The sequence below is a fragment of the Parastagonospora nodorum genome (genome assembly GCF_000146915.1).
Source record: "Parastagonospora nodorum SN15 chromosome Unknown scaffold_18, whole genome shotgun sequence".
Taxonomy (NCBI): domain Eukaryota; kingdom Fungi; phylum Ascomycota; class Dothideomycetes; order Pleosporales; family Phaeosphaeriaceae; genus Parastagonospora; species Parastagonospora nodorum.
The window spans coordinates 834,712-853,307 of record NW_001884566.1 but is presented as its reverse complement, the minus strand read 5'-3'; the positions used below and the strand labels follow the sequence as shown (position 1 = coordinate 853,307).

The following is an 18,596-nucleotide window of genomic DNA, read 5'->3' as shown; positions in this document are numbered from 1 at the left end:
GTGAGGCGTTGAAGCTTGTAGTAACAAATAAGCTCCACGCTTATAATTGCGACATCACGTATCCTGGGCGCCTTGGGAAGTAAGATCTTGGTCAAGGGCCAACCAGTGCATAGAGGTGCAGCAATCTTCGACAAACTGACTTGTATTTATCAGCAACATGCGGTCCATCCGCGGCCGCATTCCTGTAACGCAACATCTAATTCTATACTAGTTCGGAGTTGAGCTTATCAAGCTTCGTGCATCCAAGCTTCGGTGAAAGCTTTATTTTTGAGGATGCTTGTGACCCCGTTTTTACTGCAAGCTTACAAATCCGGGGAGAAAGCCGAATGTATGGAGAGAAACTCCAGTCTTTATGCAACTTACCTTAGTCATCATCAACGTCATTTGTCGATGACCAGCAGAGATGCTGCATAACTGACTGGGAAGCATTAACAGCTGCATACAATACAAGATTAGCCTCCGCGGCCGGCGTGCCGATTTTATCATCAACCAAGCAGTCCTGGTAGCGTTGCTCCTCGGATAAACTGCCGAAACTGTTCGATCTTTTCACAACATTGTTCGCAGCCTGCTACAACTCACGCCCTTGCTCTTTTCTAGCACTTTTCCTCTAATACCTCGTTGGGAATATGCTGTCAACGCCGGAAATGGAAAAGGTACTGCCTGCCGGTGACCAAGGGGTCGGCTTCACATTGAGCAACAACCTCTCACCAACAACACCAAGAGCGGAACAGGGCATTGATACAACCACGACCCAAAATACTGAACACTCCCAAAGGCCTAAAAATAATCTTCACAGTCTTGCGAAAACCATCACCACACGCTCCAACGCATCGATCGTCGACCCAGGACCACCTCCGGATGGCGGCACCAAAGCATGGACACAAGCCTGCATGGGTCATCTCGTCGTGTTCAACACATGGGGCATGATATCTACGTTTGGTGTGTTCCAACAATACTACACCGCTGACCTTGGTTTTGAACCTAGTGCCGTATCATGGATTGGCTCAATGCAGATGCTGGGTCACTTCTCGCTCGGCATGTTTACTGGCCGTATGTTTGACGCCGGATACTTCTATTGGAGCCTAATACCCGGCATGTTTTTGAGTGCTCTGGGGATTTTCATGACAAGCTTGTGTACCAAGTATTGGCAGTTCTTCCTAGCGCAGGGCTTGATGAACGGGATTGGAAATGGTATGCAATTTGCACCAAGCCTATCGCTGGTCAGCACATACTTCGCGAAAAATAGAAGTGTCGCGCTTGCAATCATGGCGTCGGGTTCTGCGACCGGTGGACTAGTGTACCCAACGATTGCGCGACAGTTACTTCCCAGGATCGGGTTCCCATGGACGGTCAGGATAATGGGGTTCATCATGTTGGCTTTTAGTGCGTGCTACTGTAGCTTGCTGAAGCCACGTTTGCCACCGAGAAGATCTGGGCCTTTACTGGAATTGAGTGCGTTCAGAGAAGCGTCATATAGCCTGTTCCTGCTTGCCGTCTTCTTGATCTGTCTCGGCCAGTACTTTGCATTCTACTACATCTCGTCTTTCGCCACGAACGTACTCGAATTACCGTATGCAACGGCTATCAACGTTCTCCTGGTCCTCAACGGCATTGGAGTCTTGGGTCGACTTGTTCCCAGCTACTTTGCGGATCAATTCTTTGGATGCTACAACATGCTCATACCATTCTGCTTCATCTCTTCTATCATATTGTTCTTCTGGCCACTCGTTAAGGATACAGGTGGACTTTATGGATGGGCTGTCAGCTATGGATTTTTCGTAGCTGGCTTCCAAGGAATGTTTCCAGCCGTACTCACAAGTCTCACCAAAGACATGTCAAGAGTTGGAACGAGAAATGGGATGGGCCTCGCGATTATCGGTCTTGGAACGCTCATTGGACCGCCTATCGCCGGAGCACTGATTCAGAGCTATGGAGGAAGCTACTTGGTCGCGCAAATGTTTGGTGGTGCTGCTGTATTCTTAGGAAGTGTTGTGCTTCTGATTGGGAGGTTGAGTATAACTGGCATGCATCTGAAGGTCAGGAGATAAGGATGATGGATTAAGCATGTGGGGTGCATCAAGGGCTGATCTGCCGAGAGGATTCATCAAATGAATTTATACAGACTGCAGGGCCCACATCCCCACTTTGCTCTAGCGCACCATTATAGAATTAGCAAGTAAACGCCAATGACATGGAATACTGCGGCCAAGAAGAGTGTGTGTTTGACGTATAAGGAATACAATGGTAGTATTTCGAATTTGGAATGTCCACCTTTCTTCGTCACCATCACGATGCTCATTATATCGGTAATCGCTACAACACTTGCGCGCACAGCAATCGCCGCATGCGATCGTACCTGTGGGTCTTGGTCTCCGCCGTTTCACTTACAAAATCTAACGTCCGTCTTAGTTCTCAATGATTGGACAGCGCTTTATTTGTCAGCCCAAACAGTCGGCAACTCTGCTCTACTAACAGATACACTCTTCCCCAACCTGACGTACACCGAGCAGTTCAAGCCTGCGAACATTACTGGCGGCATACTCAGCAAGCCACTCAATATCACGCAATACCGAAGTGTTTTAGACGAAGTACTTTGTACAGCATTCACGGAAATCATTGTTACGGATATTTCCCATCCGTACGTCTTGCTGTTAGGAAAAATCAAAGGAAACTACTAATTTCAAAGGTACGTTCTTGGTGTGAGGATAGAAGGCAATGGATTGTATATCAAGAAGATTGAAACGCTCGTTAGTGACGCCGGAGACTGGCTATTTAATGCCACGGGAACGGCACACTGGAACTCGTTCGAGAAATGGGATAGCATACCACTGGTAGAGAGGGACACCAGAGAAGTCATCCAAGCAGCTGGGGACGCGTATTTCGATCGCTTCGGTAATGCAAATGTTACTGTACCCTTTGGTAAGAGCCTTTTTGACATATACTCCAAGATTCTAATGACATACGTAGGGCACGCCCTGCGCTCGATTAGAAGGCGGCTCATATACCGATACGTCACGAACAAACGGCTCAACGTGTTCTCTCGGGCTGCCTTCGACCATCCACGTTGTGGACCGGCGCTACGTCGTCGACGTTGAGTACGGTGCAGTCAGCATTTTTGTCGGTTTTCCTGGCTTGGACCGCGCAAGCAAAGAGCCTGCTCCCGATAGTCATCTATTTAGAGTAGAAAAGGGGAAATTGAGATATGTACATACCATTAGTACTTGCGAAGGGCATCCAGGATGCGGATTGAACGGAAGTTATGTACCGATTGATGGAGGGAATGGGACCCGACAGATCTTGAAATCTCGGGAAGAGAAGTGGCAAAAGAACAGCGCTGGTCGTTAGGAGGAGTTTGTGACTCAGTTATTATGTACGAACCCCAATGATAATCTCAACTCAAAAGTTTTTTGTTACACAGATTTTATATGTACCAGTCGATAGAGCTAAATTTGGACTACCTTTCCTCGCTGTATCACTCTTCTTCTCATAGATCCTTGAACTCTTCTGATGAAGCATATCCCCAAAGCACTTCGCATACCTTTTGCATGTCTTCGTAACCAATCCACTTCTGTCAGCTCTCATCGTATAGAGCTATCTAACCTCCCCAGCCGTCTTGGGAATATCCAGTGGTACGGCATCGACAATGTGCTGATAATTCGCCGCAGTCGTCACGCGAATCGCCCGATGGTCTCAAAGAAGCCGGAGCTTCCCAGCACTTCGGTTCTTGATGCGAAGGGCAATCATCGTGACCATGTTTCTGGTCAGTCACAAGAGTGGCTGTATCCTCTACACCAATGTGGATATCCTTGGCCAGATCGAAAACGTCTTGTAGTCCGACCTTGTCACCCAGCCCCTTCTCCTGGATCCATTTCCAGACAGTCTTTGCGGGTCCTTCAAGAACAGCTTTCTCGGGTCCCGAGACGCTGTTATTTTCGATAGGAATGTGGACAGTCTGATCGTCCGACTCGATGGTAGCCCAGTAGGTTACGGTGTAGCCTTTTGTCGAGGTAGCATGGATGGCAGGAGTGCTAGTACATTCACGCTCATCCTCCTTGGGAATATCATCTGCTTCAGACCATCTACATCCAGTTGTGGTCCGTGGTACAGGAAAGGCCCAAAATGGCGGCTCTGGACTCGATCCAGGACGGGCGGGCGTCATGTCCGAAAAGATTCCCCAACCACCTCCCAGGTCGTCGCGATCCTCACCAAGTTTGAGCCCCGATGCGCCTCCCCAGGAATCTCCGCACGCCGCATCCAAATCTCGACCATAGCCGCTGTCGTAGTCGTCATCAAAGCTCAACTTCTCGACACCGATGGGGCAGCAAGCATCACAACCGCTCCGGCATCCGCGGCATTTACTCGCAAGATTGCCACCAGATCCAGAACCTGCATCGCCAGACGAATCTGCGTGGCTTTCGGTGTCCTGAGTAGTCGATGCAAGGCATGTCTCGGATTGCCAGGCTCCTAGCATATGTCGCATGGACTCAACGCCAGAGGCGTGGTACATAGCTTCTGCCATTCTAAAATGTCCATGGCACATTTTCAGAACTTCGTTAGCTTCAGATATCGAGAATTGGCCATGTGTGGTCTTCACAAGTTTCGCGGCCTGTAATTGTGCGTCGGTGCTCGCTTGATTTTCACTGGGCTTGGTAGATTGAGAAATATGCAAGGTACAATCCTGAGTTTGAGCCTGAGAAGGCAAAGGCCGGCAGACTGGTAAATTGAGAACCGAGTGCTCGAAAGATGGATGTGTGGTCCATGCCGGGTTCGAGTAGACTGATGGCGGAGCTTGTGCAATCGAGGCAAAGCCACACTTATCACATCCACCGCACTCCCCACTACCACAGGGGTCAGCCAATGGAGAACCTAGTCCATGGTACTCAGTTTCGAGATCCCAGACGATGTTGTCGCTGGGAGCATGGACAAGTTGCTCGTGCTGGAGTGAAGGCGAAATAGGTTCGGTGTATTGCTGGTTGTTCCTCTGTACGCGCACTTGATTGAACGTCATAAGCGTTGGAGAGAAAGCTGGTGTGAAGTACGGGTAGGATTGTTCCAGACGACCCTCTTCCACCTTTTGGCGTGGGCTGAGCTGAATGCCTGGATGTCGGCCTTCGTCCACGATCTTGGCACGCTCCAGCTCTTTCTTTGCCTTTGCAAGTTCCTGTTCGAGAAAATCGGTCAAGCCCGTGCGGCTTCCTTGAGTGAGCGAGGCATGCATGTGATCGCGCACAGGGTTGCTCGAATATAGAGGTACCGTAGCTACTCCAGATAGATCTGCGGGTGGTCTAAGAACTCCTCCGCCGGACGAGGCTCTCAGGGAGTTGTCTTCCAGAGTTTTTCCGAGGGCGTCGGGGTCCCATTGTGGCATTTCGTCCTGTAATCCACGGGCTTTGCTCTGCCATCCGTAGGACTGGTCTCTGAGCTTGATTCTGTCAGCAGTGCCACCAAGCTTGTGGGGGCGGGAAATGCTCACCATGGAGTTTCCATATGGGGAGAAGATATCGGAATCGCATTTATGCTGTGCTGGCCATTTCTGGGACTGGCCATAAGGACGATCATTGACCTCAGACAATGATGTCGAATGGCTGTCGAAAGCTGCGTCTATATTATTCTTCGCGAGCTTGAGGGCAGTGATGTGTCGAGCCACACGATCGCGAGCGCCTTCATCCTTGTTCTCAAGATGAGGATATCCAGAAGGCATAGGATGTCCAACCTTGCGATGAGGCAAAGCCGTCTGTTGCTCAGAGCTTGGTGGGGTGTAAGCTACAGCTGAGCTATCGGTGTCGCAAGCGGTATTCAATCGTGAACTGGGAATGCGACTCTTGTTATGACGCGCGGTAGTCTCGAAGTGCAGATCCGCTCCATCACCAGTTTGTGGATTAGGGCGCGGCATAACTGCGAGCGACCTCACGCTGTAGCCAATGACCTGTGAGTACGGTATATCAAAGGATATGGTTGATCACCGGGGAACAGAGGAGCGTAATAGAGGAAGAAGGGTAGAGTGGAAGTGGGTGGCGTAGAGGTTATATGCCTGTCGGCAGGGCACTAGCGTTGCTACTAGAGGTGAGGGAAAGGTTACGGGCAGGGCAGCAAGCCGGTAAAGGCGCGATGAGGTATTTATCTCTTATCTTAGATTTTGCTTGTCCGTTTACGACGCCATGGGTGATTTGTGCCTAGTGAAGGTACTGACACGAGGTGAGTTGGAGGCTGGTCGTGTGCGCCATGGATATTCGGCGGCACTTCATAGAGTCTTATAGAGTCTGATACTGAATGCGTTCAAAAGTCGGTCTCTTAGTGGCTCCCTAACAGTGGTCTTCGCTCTGCGCTTTGCATCCCACCGCATTTGCTGCTTCCGCCTCTCGTCGATATACGCCTGGGCTCTCGGAACGAGTCGTCCACTTCCTCGATTTCGAATGTTTTCTGGCCGCCCCGCATACGTCTCCACAAATCTACCCAACTCTCGCTTCTCCGTACCCATACATCGCCTTTCCAGGACTCTTCATCGTTGGGACATACTACATAACCGCCTCTCCGCGCACGAAAACCCACAATCATCCAATTGGCAAACCGGAAAAGTATTCGGAGTATCAGAACACCAAATAGAGTACTGAAAATAGTGGCAATCGACGTCAGAAAGGTGATGGTGGAAACTTGGCAACCCAGACCCGCGGTACGAAGCTCGAAGCGCTCAGAACCAAAAGCGCAGATGCCCTTATAGCGGATTGGGGACAGGAGGGGGAATGCGCGCGACAGGCCATCATCAGGTAGCGGCAGACATGTAGACGACTAGGAAGTCAGGCAACCGGGACAATGATGCAGGGAAAAGGGAATCAAACATACAATAGGACACCATCCGCAGAAGCCATCACTGCGATGGCAGTCGCCGCAATCAAGATAACCCCAGCATTTGTAAAGCCTGTCCCAGTCATCTTTAGGATTGTCTTGATATCGCTGTAAAAGCAGCTCCGTCACATTATATTGCATGTTGGCCGCATCATTGAGCGAGATAGAGGGACACTTGGAATGAAACATAGTTGCAATAGCCCTCTACAACAGAGGCTCGATGAAAGAGCTACTAGTGGGTCGTGATGAGCACACGTTGATGGGTGATGGGATGAAATTGAAGTGCAGTAGCTGAGCTTACGCCCGCTAAGCATCACGTGTACACTAGCTTCGATTAGGCATGGCGAAACCCCGAAAAGTCAATGCATCATATCCGGGGCAAAAGTGAAGATATGTTCATCTCAAACGAGTCTAAAAAGTATGTACAGAAGAAAGTAGTTTTTGCTCTGAAGAGTCACCACATGCTCCCACATCATGCGCTCAGTTGGGAACGCATTGTGAGTAGTACGAGTTGTTGACCACGCACTTGTATCCGGTCACACAAGTTGTAGGTCCGGTGTATCCGGTACCTCCACACTGATTCCACTGCATCTTTGTCAGAATAATCATTGTCTAGCGCTGAGATTAGAGTATGCACTTACTGCTTCAGCTGGCTTCGAGGTTGGTGTGGCTGGGCTAGCCGACGTTACGGCCTTTGATGGAGCTGGAGTATTAGACGGCTTTGCCGACATTGACTTAGCTGAAGACTGAATTGGGCCTGCAGACGACGTAGGCTTACCACCTGAACTAGCGAGCGCGAGGATTTTGGCCGCTGCATGCTCCGCAATGGTGACAATGTATGAAGTTGGGTTGGTAGTGATATGACTGTATCGTGTTAGTGGTGGTAGATCTCGAAGTGAATATGAGAGCTTACCCAGGGAAAATTGAAGCATCGACAACGTGGATGTTGTCCGTGCCGTATACCTGGGTGTTCAGATCGACAACGGCGGTTCCACCGGTAAGACCACTGTCCGTTCCAATCTTGGCTGTACCAATCCAGTGGTTGGCACGGCGCTTCGCTGCGGTCTTCGGGAGACTGGCAACATACTGCTCGACAGTCTGGTTGGCGGAGGGAACCTGGAATTCGATGAGAGGGTTCTTCTTAATGGCAGCCATCATGCTCTTGATACCAGCAATGACGGCGCTGGTGTCGGCATCGTTTTGGAGATATGGTGCTTTGCTCACGACCATGCCAAGCGCGCCATTGATGGATAGAGCACCTCGCGATGTACTTCCTCTACCAAGATATTGGCTAATAGTCATGGAAGTTGTGTCATTGGCACCGGGTCCTTCGACACGGGCAGTCCACTGGAGCTGACGATCGATACCGTCGGAACCCTTGACCACTTCCCAAGCAAGGGGACCAATGTTGGGAGCAGACTGAGCAAGGATACCAGAACGCTTGCTGAGGTATGCGGTCTTATCAGACTCAATGGGTGCTTTCCAAGCCGCGTAGAAATCATAGGAAGACACGTTAGGATGCCTGATGACAAGATCAGTATTGGTGTGATCGTCCAAGTTCTGACCGACAGGCAGGTTGATCCAGTCAGCCTCTTTAATCATGGTCGAGCCATCGAGGGCGCTGTTCTTGACAACACTAAGCTGATCTTTGGGACCGATACCGCTCCGGAACAGAAGCTTAGAAGAGCCGAAAGCACCGGCGGACAGAACAACACGACCACCGGGATTGAGGTTGACAGTGCCACAGTAACCACTTTCGAGCTCAACACCGGTAGCCTTTCCTCCGGTACGGACAACACGGCGCGCCATGGTGTTTGTCAAGAGCTTGAAGTTCTTCCTTGCTAGAGCAGTGGGGAGGTAGGCGCCCAGAGGTCCCTGCCTCTGTCCATTCTCGTACATGAATGGCGAGTGCGAGTACACGCGGTTCTTCGAGTTGGGCGCGTCGTTTGCCACAACAGACTTCCAGCCATCGGCGCCAAGTGCTCCAGAAAGCACATCGAAACCTTCCTGCTTGTAGCGCTTTCCGTCCACAGAGGGGGTGTCAGTGCCGGGAATACGTTTGAAGACTCGGTCGACGGCACCCTTCACATCGGATGACTTCCACCCAGACGGGAAGTTGTAGTCCCAGTCGATGTCTACAGGCTTCCACCACAGTGCAGCATTGACGGCAGCACCTCCACCGAGGACGCATCCGGCCATCTGGTCAATATCGGTGCAGGCTACGCCTGCGGAGTCAACCCAGATTTGGTTGCAGAGACCCGGGATGTCAAACCGGGTAAGGTTGTTGCTTGTGGCCCATTCTGGGCCCATGTTACCACCAAAGCGGGCCAACGAAGGTGGGCCTTTTTCGATCAAGAGGACGCTCTTGCCTGATTCCGAGAGCTTGTCCGCAACTGGAATACCACCAGCACCGCCACCGATGACGATATAGTCGTAGGAGTCAGTGGGGACGGGAGAGCCTACACAGGAAATTGGCGCAGTGGGTGTAGGCGTGGTGGAGCTTGCAGGGGCGGAAGTGGTGGTCGGAGGAGTAGCAAGCTTGGCCCAGGTATCGTATTTGGCGTTGCGTGCATCTGCGACGCGCGCACCAAACTGAGACTGACCTTTGTCGTGGAACACCCATGTGCCATCGAAGACCTTGCTGTGCTGAGCCCAACCGATGACCTGAACCTCTGAAGTCGGAAGCTGAGAGCCTTCAGCACCTTTCTGGTTCCATACCCAGCACCACTGGCATCGGTAGATGAGCTCGAAGCTGGTGTCGGTGACAGTATGGGAAATTTGCGTGATTGTCGCGTTACCGGTGTAGTCATCTGGGGCAACATAACCACTGATACCTGTGAGCGAGGCACCTCGGACACGTGCTGTTCTCGACTTACCCTGCGTAGACAAACTTGGTCTTCACGGCATCTTTCTCGGGCCAAGCGACTAAAAGGAGCGAATTGGGCATACCCCCTGCGTGACTGACACCAGACCATCCCTGCCTACCAGACTCGAGCGATCCTTTCTGCGCACATCATCAGCATTAAACTGCACCTATTGCAGGGTTTTACTCACGATGTAACCAATGTACTCATCGTTCGTTGCAGTAGCTGCTCCCGGCAGAGCATAACCCCATTCAAAGCCGCCAGCAGTCTGTTCGGTGCCCACAACTTGGCGCCTGAGCAAGTCAGTACTGATCTACTAGGTGAAAACACTCTATGGCATGGTCACATACCAGAATTCAATGCCTGTCTTGGAATCTGTGTATTTGTCCTGAGCGAAGGCAGTAGAAGCAACTACATGGATTAACTATACCATCCCGGGTCGTCGAGCATGTACAGTGACTTACAGAGAGGGGACAGCAGCGAGGCTGCCTTCATGACGGTAGAGCTTTTCATCTTGAAGGTAAGTCGTGCACAAGGTAAGTAGATCGACCAGCGAGACGCACAACCTGAAGCTGTGTATCCATGTTTGCGGAGACGGGCAGGTTATATACGCCGTCAGATTGCCCTGCACTTACTTGGAAACTGGTCGGCGTCTGGGACCAAGCTCAATTAGCCAGGGATCACATGAAGTTCTTCCATTTCGCAAGCGACGGCAGAAGAGCGCCTCCAACCAGGTAAACCAAATGCAGCTAAGCAGGGTGTGGACGAACCGGACGACCCGATGATCATAATCGTGTTCTCAATTGGTCAACGCACGGAGCAATAGTACTATGGTTGAGATTTAAGGCTAGACGTTAATATGCAGAAACAATGGTGACTAGGGTTGTTGATTGATGTAAATTGATCAGGACGGGGTACAAGGCTCAATTCGCCGGCAGCCAAGTGCGGCTTACCCCGACCTGGCTTCCCCACACTCGCGTAGCTCCCTGTTTAGGGACTGGCAAGTGCTCTGGCGGCAGGAACGTGTCCCAAACTTCTGCACTCCAAAGAGCCCCTAGGCACAACACCTGCACAACGCATACTTCTAGAATTTCCAACACAACACCCCACGCTAATTGCCACACTCGCAGGTGTCCCTCGGTACAATATTCGTGCCGTGCAACCGCAAGTTCGCCTCAGATGAGGGGCGGTCGCGCTACTCGAGCACGTTTCACGGAGAGAAACGCCTCGATCGGCTAACGATGGTAATATATTATATTGCGTCGTCTTCCACTGTCCCAAAACGTCACTTTTCTAGTCTCGTCTCTCCTGCAATTAGTTTTAACGACCATCCACCAATGACCGGCACATGTCCCTTTGGCACTCTGGCTTTCTATTTTGCGCCTCGTCTCGCTTCTAGCCAGTTCTCGTTTTTCTGTTTTACATGGTCGCCACGCGTTCAAGTACCGCCGATGACTCCCATACGAGAAGCGCGCGCGATCAGCGAGCGAGCTGTGCATGGCAATCATTCCGATCGAAGCCCGGAAGGTTTGGGATCCGATCTGCAATATGTAGCTGTATGAGATTTTTATCCTTAATCTCAGTTGCACAAGTGAGCCAGAGCCACACTCGAATTGAGTCCACAGGCACTACACTCATGCGACGAAGTTGGGAGACCTCCATCCCACACGTGTGGTGGGCCCGAACTCTAGGTTCCGATGTAGATTTAATAACGACAGATCTCTTTAGCGGGTCAGGTGGTAGTATATAAAGGACTCGCCGCATCCGTGGAACATCTGTGACGCTGCCACTCCGTGCTGAATGCGGGAGGAGGCACTCTACGGAATCGCCACGACTCCATATAGATCAGCCATTGCGCAATGGCAAGGTCCAATCGAGAGAATAGAGCCACACGATGAAGTTCTCGATCGCTACGTCGGCCCTGCTCACTACTAGTGTCTCCGCGCACACCATCTTTACCCAGCTTCATTTCAATGGAGGAGGTCAAGGGCACCTCAGGTGTTCGAGTCCCTGTACTTTATCACTCGGCGCTCATTCCCAGTCTCTGTCTGACTAAGAGCACCATAAGACATATGACGGGTATGCACCCCACAATTCGACCTGACGACGGCATGCCCATTGATATCGCCACCCGACAGGCCTATTCAGGATGTAACGTCCAATGATATGATTTGTAATGGAGGGTAAGCCCTCTGGTAGGGCTCGCGTGCGGATGCTCCATCTGCTCATGCGTTTAGGCTCAATCCACTAAAGACCCCTCTACCAGCGGACGTAATCAATGTGAGCTGTCGTCTAGGTGCTCATTGCGTCTCGAGAGCCACACGATGCCATGGAGTAGACGCTGATGAGCTCGTGACAACCAATCCGACGACAGCTGCAGGGTTCAAGATATACGAAGATGGTCTTGATAGTAACGGCGAATGGGCAGTAACCAGACTACACAAGAAGGGCAAGGTAAATCCCGTACTGCCGTCCTGTGTCCCTTCTGGGCGATGAGTTGCACGAACCTCATCTCTTTTACCTGCATCTTGCCTTAACGACAGGTATCTTCTCCGAGGTGAGTTCATTGCCCTGCATGCAGCATCGAGTTATCCAGGTGCACAATTCTACATGGAGTGTACACAGATCAACGTCCAGGATGATAGAGCCTCAAACCGAGGCAATGTCCTCGGAGGCCTTCCTGCGCCTAGACGACATCTAGGCACTCGTGCGGGAGCTCTCAGCCCTGAGTATGTGAGCTTTCCGGGCGCCTACAAAGGAACAGATCCTGGCGTCAAGTTCCAACTGTATTGGCCGAAACCCACCAACTATACTACCCCTGGGCCAAGACCGCTCGTATGCTAGAAGATGTACATGTACACTCATAGGCGGGGGTCATGAGATACGGATGAAGACGTTTGGTAGCGAACAGAGCGTAGCAGATTACACGCTTTACTGAAATGAAGGCCGCATACATACTTTTGCAAATCTCCGTTCCAATAAGGTTGTGCCCCGCAAATCGGCAATTGCACGTGCTGCAGCGAAGGAACTGGGACCTGCATCATCGCGACTCCACATGTCAAGCTTCCTCTACTCCACATATCAAAACAGCCGCCACCTCCGCAGCTACGCCACAATAACAGAAATAGTCTAGTACTTTGGATCAATCGAGGCTGTTGTACGCAATCCAACGCCTGGCTCCGCACCATGCATGACGAACGTGAGTTCCCCAGATTTCGTTCCGCGGTTGTTCCGTGGGCAACGTCCCCGCAACGCGCACAGCTTCAGAATAGCACTGCGCATCGCTCGAGCGTGTACGAATCTTAACAAGCACCCGCCGACCATTTAGATAAAGCTTCACCATCCTCAACGCGCGCAATCACACCCCGAAACACCGTTCCCACGACGCTGACATCTCCCTCTTAGACCCGCACCCGCTCCTCGCCCAAGTCCCCCTGACCATTTCGCCTTTCCTCTCCCTCCCCACCGCCACACCTCTACCATATTCGTACAAAACTCTACCCTCGACTCTACCCCCATCTGTCCTCCAGAACCCCGATTATGTAACCTCCTCGGCCGGCACCTCGGCTGCCCCCGACGCCATCCTACAATCTTGTCTCGCCCTCCAACAACATCTTCAGAAACTAGAAGCCGATGCGCGGAAGACGCTGAAGGAGTGGGAAGACAAGAGGAAAGCAGAGGATTTGGCCGAGAAGAGGAGGTTGGCACCGGGTTGGTTGGACAGTGGGGTGCACATATTAAAGCCCGAGGTAGACGAGGTCAAAGGGAAGGAGATGGAGGTGGAGAATATCATGGATGATGACCCGCAGCAAAGGGAGGCTGAGGTGAAGAAGGAGAGGGAAGGAGAGGAATTAGACAGGGTGTTTGGTGGGATGAAGGTTTGAACACACAACACTTTCCATCATGGCGCATGGGATCTGGGCATCATTTGGCGTTTGAGCGATGACTACATTACGAGATATTATAGTGAACTATGGCCGTAACGACGACGAAATGCATGATGCGACCAGCCGCAAACTACAGCGTATTAATTGATCAAGTTTCGAAGACTACATGCTATAATATAGAGGATAGCAAGTGCATAAAGTTTTCTTCTGCCTTGTAGTTTACTTTCATCCAGGCAATCACCCTCCCCGCGACGCGGGCATTACAAACATACGAGAAGAGAAAGAAGGGGAATCTTGAAGGAATAATATCGAAACGCCGTTACCACAATCAACCCCGCTGGTGTGATGGGCTTAACGACGTCCGTGTGAGCGGTTGATGCTGCCCTGGAGCGAGTCGACCTCGGTCTCAAGACGCTTGATCTCGGCGTGACTAGCCTCGAGATCCTTGTTCAGGCGATCGCGCTCGGCAATCAACTTCTGCTCCCACTGCCTGAACCTCTGCTCCTCAACCTTGACCTGCTCGGTGAAGCGCTTGCGGAGCGCTTCCTCCTCTTCCTTGAACTTGGGGTTGTCCAGCTTCCTCGGGCGAGCCTCGCCAAACTTCCTGGTCTCCATTTGCTGCGCGCGGTAGGCTTCGTAGTGGTTCTCCTCGGTGGTGTGGATCAGGTCGAGCATGTGAGTGCGGATCAGGATGGCGCGGAGCCTCTTAAAGTCGCAGTGCTCCTCGTTCTCGACTTCGGCCACACCCCAAGCGTACTGGCGGCCCTTGACGGTGCGGCCGTCGTTGGTCTGGACGTCCTTTTCGGAACCGATAACGGAGAAGGGCATGGCATCGATGAGGCCGCGGGCGTGCTGCATGGCGGCAGCGTCGTCGTCCTCGAGCGGCGGGGTGTAGATCTTGATGCCCTGGGCGTCGATGACCTGGCGCACCTACTGCTAGTCAGCATCTGCTTGGAGAATTCGAGAAGAACAACATACCCGCTGCTTGAACTTGAACAGGTCTGCAGGGCTCAAAGTGTCGGCCTTGGCTACCACGGGAATCAGGTTGACGCGCGTGCACAGCTTCTTCATGACCTCAATGTCGAGGGGCTTCAGGGTGTGGCCAGTGGGGCGGATGAAGTACAGACAGGCGTGGACACGGAGGTCAATCTTGTCTGTGCGGCGCGGCTGCTGCTCCTGCAGCATGTACGACTCGTGCTGGTCGTCAAGGAACTCGATGATGGGCTGCCACGAGTCGCGGTTGTTGACGTAATCGCCGAAGCCAGGGGTGTCGATTACGGTGAGGCGGACTGCGGCCGTTAGCATGGAAGAAGCGTTGGATAGGTGATGCATGTGGTACCCTTGAAGAACTTCTCCTCGAGCTCGGCCTTGGTAATCTCAATCTCGACCGTCTTGTCCATCTGCTTGTGGTGTCGTCGCTTGTGGTCGGCATAGTTCTTGATGGTGGTGGAGAAGAGCGTGTTGATGAAGGTCGTCTTTCCGAGACCCGACTCGCCAGCGACCTGCGAGAGTTAGTGGGCGAGAAGTTTGATGTGGGAGGCGGATCCTACCATTATGGTGAAGGCAGCGCCGCGCTTTGCAACAATCTTGTGCCTGTACTACGTTAGGCTCAGTGCTTGCGTGTCGTTTCGAAACGCATACCTCTGGTTGGGCAGCTGCAGTGCATGTTAGCTTCAGTGCTGCGGGACATGTTGATGGGCAGTATACGCACATTGGCAATGCCAATTGGGGACAGGTTTTCGGCCATGGCGTCGTGATGTGGGTGCCCTTGAGGAAGTCGCTGTGTATGTGTCGGTGTATGGGACTGCGGCGGTGTTAGCTGGGCGGCAATTGGGAGCACTCAATGATGCTGTCGAGGCTTACATGGGCGGCGGGTGATGGGTGTCAACGACCAGTTTGCGTGGTGTCGACTGGAGGGATGCGTGGGCGAGGAGGGTCGTGTTGGTGCTGGCGGACAATTTGGGTATTTGGGTCCCCTTTCTGCACGTCGCCCATTCGGCAGGCACGGTCCCTGGACGGGGAAACCGCGCTAGTGCGCGCCGCCATTTTCACTAGCGCCGAGCTCGCGCCAGAAGCTCGAAAAAGTTCAGACAGACGCATGTCGTAACGGGCGACCCGCCACGATGCGCCGGTGATACTGCGAATAACTGCAAACAACTGCAAATAACTGCAAATAACTGCAAATAGCTGCAAATAACTGCAAACGGTGCCTGCAGTTCACCATGAAGACGGACTTCCAGGTGCGTGCTGCGAGTGCACGCTTGCATTACCGAAACTGACATTCTCCCGCAGTTCTCCAACCTTCTTGGCACCGTCTACAGCAGAGGCAACCTGCTCTTCTCGCCAGACGGAACATGTCTCTTTTCCCCGGTTGGTAATCGCGTCTCCATATTCGACCTCGTCAAGTAAGCTGCTCAGGAATGGCTGTGTGGCATCGCTAAGTACGAGCATAGCTCCAAATCATATACCCTGCCCTTTGCGCACCGAAAGAACATCTCCCGCCTGGCGCTGAACCCCCGCGGGAACCTGCTCCTCTCCGTCGACCAAGACGGTCGCGCCATCCTCACCAATGTGCCGCGCCGCATCGTCCTCTACCACTTTTCCCTCCGCGAAGAGGTTACGGCACTATCCTTCTCACCCTCGGGCCGCCATTTCGCAGTAGGCATCGGGCGCCAGATCGAAGTATGGCACACACCATCCACACCAGACGTCGCAGAAGGCGACTTGGAATTTGCGCCGTTTGTGCGACACCGAATATACACCGGCCACTATGACGCAGTCCAGAGCATAGAATGGTCGACCGACTCGCGCTTCTTCCTGAGCGCATCCAAGGACCTGACGGCGCGCATATGGGGCGTAGACCAAGACGACGGCAGTGCCCAAACTACCCTGGGCGGACACAGGCAAGCCATCGTCGGTGCATGGTTCTCCAAGGACCAGGAGACCATATACACAGTCAGCAAGGACGGGGCGCTCTTTGTGTGGAAGTACATGCTGCGCTATGACGCGCCAGAAGACGCCGACGAAGAAGACGACGAGAACCTCCAGTGGGGCATTGCCGAACGCCACTTCTTCATGCAGAACAACGCTCACGTTACCTGCGCCCAATTCCACCCCGAGTCGAAGCTCCTAGTGACAGGCTTCTCCCACGGCCTCTTCTTTATCCACGAACTGCCAGACTTTGCGCAGATACAAAATCTCAGCATATCCCAGAACGACATCGACTTTGTTGCCATGAACAAGACGGGAGAGTGGCTTGCCTTTGGCGCATCTAAGCTGGGTCAGCTGCTCGTCTGGGAATGGCAGTCCGAGTCGTACGTCTTGAAGCAGCAAGGACACTTCGACTCGATGAACACCATCGCATATTCTCCCGAAGGTCAGCGCATAATCACAGCCGCAGACGATGGCAAGATCAAAGTCTGGGACGTCAATTCAGGCTTCTGCGTCGTCACCTTCACAGAGCACATGGGCGGCGTGTCGGCCTGCGAGTTTGCAAAACGCGGCAACGTGCTCTTCACAGCCAGTCTAGACGGCTCAGTGCGAGCCTGGGACCTGATCCGATACCGCAACTTCCGCACATTTACAGCACCGTCGAGGCTATCCTTCTCGTCCTTGGCTGTCGACCCCAGTGGCGAAGTAGTGTGCGCAGGCTCCATCGACTCCTTTGACATCCACATTTGGTCTGTCCAGACCGGCCAGCTTCTCGACCGACTATCAGGACACGAAGGTCCGGTCTCGTCGCTAGCTTTTTCACCAGATGCAAGCACTCTGGTTAGCGGAAGTTGGGACAAGACCGTTCGCGTCTGGAACATCTTCGCTCGCACACAGACGAGCGAGCCCTTACAGCTAATGGCGGACATTCTCTGCGTCGCATTCCGACCCGACTCAAAACAAATAGCTGTCACAACCCTCGATGGCCAGTTGACGTTCTGGAACGTATCGGATGCTGCACAGGAGAATGGCGTCGATGCGCGAAGGGACGTTTCTGGAGGTCGGAAAATGTCGGACCGGAGGACCGCTGCCAACGTCGCTGGCACCAAAGCTTTCACCACAGTCAGATACAGTGCAGATGGAACATGCGTACTAGCTGGCGGAAACAGCAAATACATATGCTTGTATGACGTGCAGTCTGGTGCACTCCTTAAGAAATTCACGGTCTCCGTCAACCTCTCTCTTGATGGCACTCAAGAATTCCTAAATAGCAAGCTCCTTACTGCTGCTGGACCACAGGGTCTCATAGACGACCAGGGAGAAGCATCAGACCTCGAGGATCGACGCGACACAACACTTCCTGGCGCACAGAAGGGCGTTGGCGCAAGGCGAACACGACCTGAAGTTCGCGTCCCTGCGGTCGCTTTCTCACCCACAGGACGTGCATTTTGTGCTGCGAGCACCGAAGGCCTTTTGATCTACTCACTTGACAATACGTTCCAGTTCGATCCTTTCGACCTGGACATCAGTGTCACACCCTCCACAACCCTCGATACCCTCGCACAGAAAGACTACCTCAAGGCTTTAGTCATGGCTTTTCGCCTGAACGAGCGCAATCTCGTCCGCCGTGTGTACGAAGCCACCCCAGTCTCCGACATCCCACTTGTCGTCAAAGACCTGCCCTCTGTCTATCTTGGTCGCCTACTGCGCTTCGTCGCACTGCAAGCTGATGAATCGCCACATCTTGAGTTCAATTTAGTATGGATAGAATCGCTACTCAGCAAGCACGGACGATGGATGAAAGACAACAAGACCGGACTGGAAGCCGAGCTGCGCAGTGTAGAGAAGGCTGTGCGACGTATTCAAAGTGAACTCGCGAAATTAGCTGATGAGAATATATATCGCATTGAGTACTTGCTGGCTCAGCCAATCGAGAAGAAGGCGAAAGGCTACCAACTCGACTTTGAGGTCAAGGCGATTGAGAATGGGGTTGTTGACGAAGAGATGGCAGATGATGATAGTTCGGACGATGAAGCTGGGGAATGGCTGGGATTCGACTGATACCCTAATG

General features: G+C 52.5%; 7 protein-coding genes across 7 annotated transcripts; 4 read left to right on the top strand and 3 right to left on the bottom strand.

Annotated features, from left to right (window-relative positions):
- Positions 1 to 644: 644 nt before the first annotated feature.
- On the top strand, positions 645 to 2,048 carry SNOG_11251 (hypothetical protein; the record flags this gene model as incomplete). The annotated part of the gene is made up of 3 exons (XM_001801441.1): positions 645 to 1,349; positions 1,400 to 1,452; positions 1,478 to 2,048. The coding sequence occupies 3 exons, from the start codon at positions 645 to 647 to the stop codon at positions 2,046 to 2,048; spliced, it is 1,329 nt and encodes a 442-aa protein (XP_001801493.1).
- A 243-nt stretch (positions 2,049 to 2,291) lies between these two features.
- On the top strand, positions 2,292 to 3,250 carry SNOG_11250 (hypothetical protein; the record flags this gene model as incomplete). Its single annotated transcript, XM_001801440.1, has 5 exons — positions 2,292 to 2,358; positions 2,476 to 2,638; positions 2,687 to 2,919; positions 2,990 to 3,166; positions 3,219 to 3,250. The coding sequence occupies 5 exons, from the start codon at positions 2,292 to 2,294 to the stop codon at positions 3,248 to 3,250; spliced, it is 672 nt and encodes a 223-aa protein (XP_001801492.1).
- A 345-nt stretch (positions 3,251 to 3,595) lies between these two features.
- SNOG_11249 (hypothetical protein) lies at positions 3,596 to 5,893 on the bottom strand (the record flags this gene model as incomplete). Its single annotated transcript, XM_001801439.1, has 2 exons — positions 3,596 to 4,520; positions 4,815 to 5,893. 2 exons carry the CDS (start codon positions 5,891 to 5,893, stop codon positions 3,596 to 3,598), a joined length of 2,004 nt encoding a protein of 667 aa, XP_001801491.1.
- Positions 5,894 to 7,181: 1,288 nt separating this feature from the next.
- SNOG_11248 (hypothetical protein) lies at positions 7,182 to 10,220 on the bottom strand (the record flags this gene model as incomplete). The annotated part of the gene is made up of 7 exons (XM_001801438.1): positions 7,182 to 7,428; positions 7,485 to 7,707; positions 7,757 to 9,670; positions 9,720 to 9,847; positions 9,898 to 10,000; positions 10,058 to 10,118; positions 10,172 to 10,220. 7 exons carry the CDS (start codon positions 10,218 to 10,220, stop codon positions 7,324 to 7,326), a joined length of 2,583 nt encoding a protein of 860 aa, XP_001801490.1. The 3' UTR covers positions 7,182 to 7,323.
- Positions 10,221 to 12,893: 2,673 nt separating this feature from the next.
- On the top strand, positions 12,894 to 13,591 carry SNOG_11247 (hypothetical protein; the record flags this gene model as incomplete). Its single annotated transcript, XM_001801437.1, has 2 exons — positions 12,894 to 12,906; positions 13,113 to 13,591. 2 exons carry the CDS (start codon positions 12,894 to 12,896, stop codon positions 13,589 to 13,591), a joined length of 492 nt encoding a protein of 163 aa, XP_001801489.1.
- Positions 13,592 to 14,524: 933 nt separating this feature from the next.
- On the bottom strand, positions 14,525 to 15,341 carry SNOG_11246 (hypothetical protein; the record flags this gene model as incomplete). Its single annotated transcript, XM_001801436.1, has 4 exons — positions 14,525 to 14,527; positions 14,573 to 14,883; positions 14,934 to 15,104; positions 15,236 to 15,341. 4 exons carry the CDS (start codon positions 15,339 to 15,341, stop codon positions 14,525 to 14,527), a joined length of 591 nt encoding a protein of 196 aa, XP_001801488.1.
- A 475-nt stretch (positions 15,342 to 15,816) lies between these two features.
- Positions 15,817 to 18,586, top strand: SNOG_11245 (hypothetical protein; the record flags this gene model as incomplete). Its single annotated transcript, XM_001801435.1, has 3 exons — positions 15,817 to 15,834; positions 15,887 to 15,999; positions 16,048 to 18,586. 3 exons carry the CDS (start codon positions 15,817 to 15,819, stop codon positions 18,584 to 18,586), a joined length of 2,670 nt encoding a protein of 889 aa, XP_001801487.1.
- Between the last annotated feature and the right edge of the window lie 10 nt (positions 18,587 to 18,596).